Below are 7,820 nucleotides of genomic sequence, written 5' to 3'. Positions count from 1 at the left end.
CTGAGCTGCAGAGGAGAAGCCAGCCCAGCAGACACCTGATGGCAGCGCTGTGAGAGGCTGACAGATGACCCCGTTGAGCTGTGCCTGCGCTTGTGACCTACACAACTGTGCGATAATAAATGGGTGCTGTTGTAAGCTGCTAATAGTGTTTATTGCTTCTGCAACACTAGAAAACTAAGACAAGTATCCACTCTTTTGTACATGACTTCTTTCATTAAACATTATGTGTATGCGTCATCTGTGTGCGTGTGTGTGTGTGTGTGTGTGTGTGTGATTTATCCATATAGTTATATAAAGCAGTGGTTCATTCTTTTCCATTGCTACGTTTTTATTTTCTTGTATGAATATGCCACAATTTATTTGTGCATTCTGTTGGTGGGTACTTAATTAGGCTCTTTTCACTTCTTTTTATTTCGAGTAATACAGCTTGAGCCCTCATACATATCCTTTCTGTGAGCTATTGTCAAAGATAAACAAAGCCAGATACTAGTTAAAGTAGTAGAGGCAGATGTTAATTAGTAATATACTATTGCAATGGGAAGAGAGTCTAGCATGAACTGAACCCAGCTTTGTTTTTTTTTAAAGGAGGATTTTATTTCATTATTATTTTTTAAATATATGTTTTTATTGATTTCAAAGAGAGAAAAAGAGAGGAAGAGAGAGAATGAAGCATCAATGAGAGAGAAACATGGATTGGCTGCCTCCTGCATGCCCCCCACCAGGGATCGAGCTGCAACTCCAGAGCATGTGCCCTGACCAGAAAACGAACTGGTGATCTCATGGTTCATGGGTCGATGCTCAGCCACTGAGCCACACCGGCTGGGCTCAGCTTTGATTTTTACAGAGAAGGCATGGTTTTTTATAGGGAGAATGGGCGAGTAGGGGGAGGGGCCAAGCAGGGACTCAGCAGAGTCAGGGAAGTTAAAAAAGTTACAAAGGGTGGGTCAGTATGAATGCTGACTGTGCCGCCTGTGTCTGTTAGCTGCTTATTACTGAAGTTGGGATTCTGTCCTCCCACAGAGACTGGGAGACAGAGGCCCTATGCTTCCTGATGATTGCATTTTACAGGAATGGCTTTCAGGTTCTTGAGAAAGACACTCCTGAGTGGTAGGAGACATATATTATCTCAAAGGGACAGAGCGAGGATTTTCAAGCATAAGGCCTTTTTAGTAAACGCTAAGAAAGGGTGGGTCGCCAGGGGCCTGTCCAAAGGTGTTGGCTAGAACAATAAATTCTTTTGTCAGCCTTGAGTTTTCTCAAGTACTTTCAGCAGGGCTGGGCTCATCCTAGGGATGCAGCCTTGAGCCGTCAGAAACTATGTTAGTGTTTAAGTCTTTTAATGTAGGAAGGAGTGAGTGGGCTAAATAATTTATATTGAGGGTCTGTAGTTTTTATAAGCCAAGGTGAAGGTTGAGTCAAGAAAGGCGCTCAGAGGAGCTTGCCTAAAGTTTGTTCAAAGACAGAAGTTTTGAACAGTACAGGGATGGGCAAAAGTAGGGTTACTGTTGTTCTCATGGAAAATAATAATATAAGAATCAACTCTGTGTTTTGCATACTCACAACTTTAAACCTACTTTTGCCTGCCCTGTATCTACCTGGGAGAGGAATTAGTAGGTCATGGAGTAGGCCTGTGTGGTGTGCTGTAGAAGACACTGTCAGATCATTTTCCAATGACTGCACCTATGTATATCCCCTCCAGCAGGAAACCAGAACTCTGTGTATTTTGTGTGCTCTCGTTTGCTTGTTTTTATCCTCACCTGAGAATATGTTTATTGATTTGAGAGAGGAAAAAAACTTTGATGTGAGAAATATCAAATGGTTGCCTCTCATTCGCGTCCTGACCAGGAATCAAACCCGTAACCTAAGTATGTGCCCAACCAGGAATCAAACCCACAATCTTTTTTGGTGTATGGGACAATGCTCCAACCAACAGAGCCACCCACTCAGGGCTAATGAATTTAAATTTAAAAACTGAAGCAGTATAAAATGTTTTCTATTAAATGTATTAAATGCAACTTTTCCTTTTGATAGAATTATCTTTCACTTTAACCTAGCTTACTATGAGGTTTCATTATGAACTAGAGGCCCAGCGCATGAAATTCATGCACGGATATGATCCCTAGGCCTGGCCTGTGATCTGGGCCATCTTCCCCGGCTGCCCACAGCCAGCCCTGCCCCCTGCCGCCACCCACCCCTGGTTCCCTTTTCACCATCGGGTGATTGGTGCCTGACGGGGGGGAGGAACTGAGAGGTCAGCTGGGAGCAGGTGTGTTTTGCAGGCCAGCCACGCCCACATTGGGGTGGGGGTCCCTACTGGGGGGTGAGGCCAGTTCCTTGTGGTGTTCTGGTCTCTGGTCATTCCTGTCGTGACACTGGCTTTTTATATATATAGTAATGATAAATTTAATCAAATGCTTTTTCTACCTCTATTGAGATAATCATATTATTTTACTTTAATCAATAATTTCAGGAGGCAAGTGCTCAAGGTAACAAAGAGTCCTGGAGGATCGTCCGCGGCTGCGAGAAGCATCTTGGTTTCCTTCTGTGTTTAAGTCCTTGCGGGGAAGGGCTGTCACAGCCGCCGCTGCCCCATTAAATAGTTATGTACATCGCAGAGTCCCAGGCCGTGGGCAGACAGGGGAAGGGGGTCATTTCACCAGGGGCCGAGTTTTATCATCATCGCCGCACTGGTGGGCTTTGTACTTTTTCACTTCTGCCATGTACTTGGCCCATGCATCACCTTTACTTGTTAATACCTCATCCTCCGTCTTCTGCTTCTTGGCTACTATTCCCGTCTTGAGGGCTAGTGTGTTCCCGCCTCTGTGCTTGCCCACGAAGCTGAGCATGGGGCCCGGGCTGCCCTTCCTCTTCGGATCCCGGGACCCCCGGTGGCGGCGGTCACTGGCTGGTCGGGGTCGCGGTGATCCCCGGAGGCGGCTCCTCCTGCCGCTGCCGCTGCTCCTCCTCCATCTTCCCCTTGAACAGTTCCTAGGAAGCTGCCGTCGTTGGTGAACAAGTTCATGCCGCCCGCACGGGCCCGACATCTCCTGTCCCTGCTCTCAGCTGATGTCCCAGGCCCCGACTCAGCCCATCGGTTCCCACCGCCACTCCCCGGCGCCGGGAGGCGCCTCCCGGCCTGGAGGCTCCGTGTTGAATTACATTTATTACATTTTTATATAGATTTGGAAATGTTAAATCATTACTGAGTTGTTGGGGTAAACCCAACTTGGTCATCATTTATAATCCTTTATGTGTCACTGTGTCAGATTTGCTAATTGTTTTTTTGTAGTTTTACATGTATGCTCATGAGAGAGATTGGTCTGAATTTTTTCCTTTTTGTAATATCTTGTCGAATTCTTTAATCAAACTTAGGCTAGCTTCATAACACAAGTTTCGAAGTGTTCTGTTTTTCTCTATTCTCTCAAAGAGTTTTTCTTTTTTAACATTGGTATTATTTCTTCTTTAAACATTTGGACATAAATGAAGTCATCTAGCCTAGAATTTTTGGGAGGGTGGTTTCTAAGTACGGATTCAGTTTCTCTAATAGGTGTAATTATTCAGATTGTCTTCCTTCTTATGTCAGTTTCGGTAAATCATGTTTTTCAAGAAATTTGTCCATTTTATCTAAATTTTGAAATTTATTGTCAGAAAGTAGTTACTGTAGGATTTTTTTTTTATTTCAAATATTGGTCACTTGTGTTTTCTTTCTCTTTTTTCTTAGCCATTCTTCTTAGGTGGTTATCAATTTTATTTGTCTTTTTAAAGAAACAATTTTTCCATTTTATTTCTGCTTTGTCTATATTGTCTTTCATAATCTCTTCTTGATTTTTTTCCTTTTAGTTTCTTTAGGCTCAATTGGTAGTTCTTTTTCTAGCTTCTTGAAATAGAACTTAGAGCATTAATTCTCAAGTGATTAATTCTAATCACTGTGTTAGCTGCATCTAGTTCTTTTGTTATGCCATTTTAAACCATCAGTTTAAATTTACTTTTAGTTCTTCTTTGATCTATAGGTTGCTAGGAAAGCATTGCTTCACCTGAGCTTTCCCGTCTGGCGATCTCATTTTGAAAATTCCTGGTGTTATTTTCTATTACTGATACCTAGCTTAATCTCACTGCTGTCAGAATACATACTATGTATGATTTCAGGCCTTTGAATTTTGTTGATTCTTACTTTATGGCTTGGCATAGCACCAACTTAGTAAATGTTTCATGGGCTCCAGAAAAGAAAAATGTGTATTCTCCAGTTCTTGGGGGGTGTTGTTCTACAAATGTATTAGTAGTGTTTGCTCAAATCTTCTGTATCCTTACAGGTTGCCAACTATATTTCTAACCAACTGGTTATAAACAGGGGTTCACCACACGCCCCTCCTTTGGTTAAATAATTTGCTGGAATGGCACAGAACTCAGAAACACTAATACTTGCCCTGGCTGGTTTGGCTCAGTGGGTAGGGCATCAACCTGTGGACTGAAGGGTCCCAGGCTTGATTCTGGTCAAGGGCACATGTCCGGCTTGCAGGCTCAATCCTTAATAGGGGGCTTGCAAGAGATAGCAATCAATGATTCTCTCTCATCATTGATGTTTCTATCTCATCTCTCCCTCTCCCTTCCTCTCTGAAATCAATAAAAATATATTTAAAAAAAACCCACAACACTTACCCTTACCAGTTTATTATAAAGTATATAGTAAAGGCTACCAATGAACAGCCCGATGAAGAATTACAGAGGGTGCAGTCAGAAAGGGTCCCTGTGAAATGGGGTACCATGCCCTGCAAGCATGAGGATGGGCGAGGGTGAGGGTAAGGGTTAGGATTAGGCTGCTAGATTTTGTGACTATTGCAGTGCACAGAGAGTCTAGGTTTTGTTTCTTCATTTGAAGAATATTAAATAGGCAGTAAAGAATGTATGGAAAGGCAGTAAAGTACTTGCATATCAATTTATTTCTCCCAAGGCTTGTTTTTAAGCATCTTCAGGTGAGTCTGTAATAATCTTTACTAATGCCCCTGGCTGGGGGTGGGGGGAGGTGAACATCTCCCAGTCCTGCAAAAGCTTTCGATATTATTTAACCTATAACTCCCCAGCAGCTTTTTGCCCAGCCTCATGCAGTTTCTCTCTGTGCATCTACATATTAAACAATACGCTAAAGGGCCCTCTGTGCTTATCTCTGAAGCTCTTTTTCTGCACAGCTCCCGCCTGTCCAGGACTCTCCCTCACACATTCCAGCTGCCCAGCCCTCTCAAAAGCTCATCTCTGTCTTTTCAACCCAATGAATCACCTGTGCTCAGCTAAGGTTTTTCCTACCTGCGCTGTGATCTGGAAAAAAGTGCCCCGGGGCAGAGGAAGCATTTGTGATCTAGAGCTTAACTCATTTGCTTCTGTTCTCACCTTTATCACAGTTCTGCATGTCCCACTGTCCAGCACCTGGAAACACTGCTTCATATACTTTGACTTCTAGGGCTTCATGGTGGGGGATCAATCCCGGAATGAGTTGCCTCGTTATAGCCAGAGTGAAACTCTGCAAATGACAAGTGAACGCCTAGAATGATGGTTCTATGATGGAAGAGCATAAAGGGGAAGAGATGCAGAGGCACCTGTATAACTTGATGTAAATTTGCCAGAAGTTTAAGAAATGCATTCTGTTTGGGAACATTTCCTCCTCGATTTCAAAATGAAGTCAATGGGAATATTAAATTTGTTTTGGAGAGTTAGAAAATGTTGCATCCTTAGGTTACTATACGTTTTCCACTAAGTGAAGGCGAATCTGGCAGTTTTACTGATATTGCAGTATTGTTCATTTCCATCCATGAATGGTGAAGCAGCAGCTATTGCCGATGCCAATAACATTTACTGAAGCGCCTCCAGTGAACCAGGCACTGTGTTAGACTCTTCACGTTGATCATTTCTAACCGTGTAATTCAAATCTGCAAGTTAGAAAACCCCGATCCCCCAGCACGCAGGGAGGTGAAAGAATTCCTCAGGCGCACGCGCTCAGACCGAATTACCCAGGGGTGATTTATGGCTGCGGCTGGGAAACAGTCTCCGCTCACCACTGCCACTGCCTCCTCCCATTGGTACGCTGCTCCCGAGTCATCTTCACCTGAGCTTTCCCAGCTGGCCAATGACAGTGGAACGCAGTTAACTCCCTCCCCAGAGAGGCTGTTATTATATACATGTTCTGCACTATTTTGCTTTGAATAACAGCATATGTAAATGTGCTCCTGGAGGTTAAACTTATTTTTATTTTTTAAAACTTGGCCGCTCCGGTTGGGGTAGATAGTTGAACATTATGGGGAGGAAAAGGCAGTTTGGAGGGAACGTTTAGTCGGCTTGGGATTGCCTCTCGACCTTCCTTTCTGCCCAGCCCGTATTTCCATTCAGATGGAAGCTGCCACGGCAGAGTAAAAATTAGCACATTTCCTATCACGGAGTCCTAGCGGGCCCTGCTATTCAGTGTCCAGAGTGCGTCCATCCAGATATTAATCATGAACTCTGCTTCCGGTGGATGTGGAAAGGCAGATGTTCTTGCTGAGAAGAATAAACGCCTCCCATGGCACCTGGAAGACTTGATCGCACATGGTTCCCAGCCAGATCCCAAAGAGACTCTGGTGGACACAGGCATTGGCTGCCTCTAACCACCTACCTCTGGCTCGGAGTTGGCCATATACACCCCCCTCCCCCGACATCGGCTCTCCCTTGGGCCCTGCGTTGCTGAGCCCTCCCTATCTTACAAGGCCTTTCCTGGCATTTGAATCATCACTTCGGTGATGTGATAATATCTGCACGTTAGGAAAATAGAAGTGGCATTTGTTTAGCCATAATTAATGAAATATTTATGTTGCATGAGACTATGTGATAAAACCTTCGGCTTAGAGTCCTTTTGCTTCTGATTACATTTGGGATTTTTTTTTTCTGTGACCAGACATTCTGACGCCAGCTCTTTTACACTGAGCAGATGTCATGTAGTAAAAATGGGTACCAGATGCTGTGAGCCGCAGAAAGGCGATTTGTTTAAGGGCTGGCTCTGACTTTCATTGCATGCAATTACTCCACAGAACAAACCTTACACACAAGCATTTAGGTAACTCAGCTAACTTCGGGCAAGTATTTTAATAATAGATTTCATCTCTGAACGCATTCAGGCAACCCACGGTATAAATGGTGCTTAAGGAATTAATTGATTTCTGCATAATACCTTTATTTTCGACGCGAAGAAAGAGCTGCAAAGCTCTTGGCAGGGACCCAGAAGTATAATTAACGTGGAGGGCCAACTTTTCAGTTGCCCTTAGGTACTGCCTCTGCCTGCTCATGGCAGGTGCAGTGAGGGGAGGGCAGGGAGGGAGGGAAGCGGGGCAGAAAGGAGGGGGGAGAGGCAGCTTTGGGTCACGAAGTAAGAGGAGACGCTGGGAGTTCAGTGAGTTCTTGTGTTCCCCTTTCAGGTCCCAGGCACGTCCCCATCAGGGCGCAGGTGACAGGGGCTGCCTCTTCTACCACCTCCTCCTCGGCAGATGAAGAATTTGATCCCCAGCTTTCCTTGCGGTCAAAGGTAACCACACTTGGCAAACAGAAGGGGGCCTTGGCTGGGGGGGCTGTTTACCCTGCAGACGTCAGGCCCAATGTGGGCTCCAGCTGCAGCGGGTTCATTAGAAGGATCACATTTCCTTGCATCTGACAGCACACGGCTCTGTCTACCTGGGGTACCCCAAGAATCATCTCTATTTTCTGTTGTTAACTTTTATAGGCTTGCCTTTCTCAGAGATGTAAAACTGGGGAGGGGAAAGAAAACAGACGTATTTCCTTGTAACCATTTGGTGACTACAGCTCTT

General features: G+C 44.5%; 1 protein-coding gene and 1 pseudogene across 1 annotated transcript in view; one reads left to right on the top strand and one right to left on the bottom strand.

Annotated features, from left to right (window-relative positions):
• Positions 1 to 2,612: 2,612 nt before the first annotated feature.
• On the bottom strand, positions 2,613 to 4,186 carry LOC107183042 (annotated as a pseudogene).
• A 588-nt stretch (positions 4,187 to 4,774) lies between these two features.
• Positions 4,775 to 7,820, top strand: part of MICALCL (MICAL C-terminal like) — a 37,228-nt gene continuing 34,182 nt past the window's right edge. Inside the window, exon 1 of the mRNA XM_015563739.1 lies at positions 4,775 to 4,796. Within this exon, the coding sequence (XP_015419225.1) occupies positions 4,775 to 4,796 (22 nt within the window). The remainder of the gene's footprint in view (positions 4,797 to 7,820) is intronic.

This window comes from Myotis davidii, unplaced genomic scaffold (genome assembly GCF_000327345.1).
Source record: "Myotis davidii unplaced genomic scaffold, ASM32734v1 scaffold118, whole genome shotgun sequence".
NCBI classification, from domain to species: Eukaryota; Metazoa; Chordata; class Mammalia; order Chiroptera; family Vespertilionidae; genus Myotis; species Myotis davidii.
Note: the sequence above shows the minus strand (reverse complement) of the source record. Positions and strands in the feature narration are given on the sequence as shown.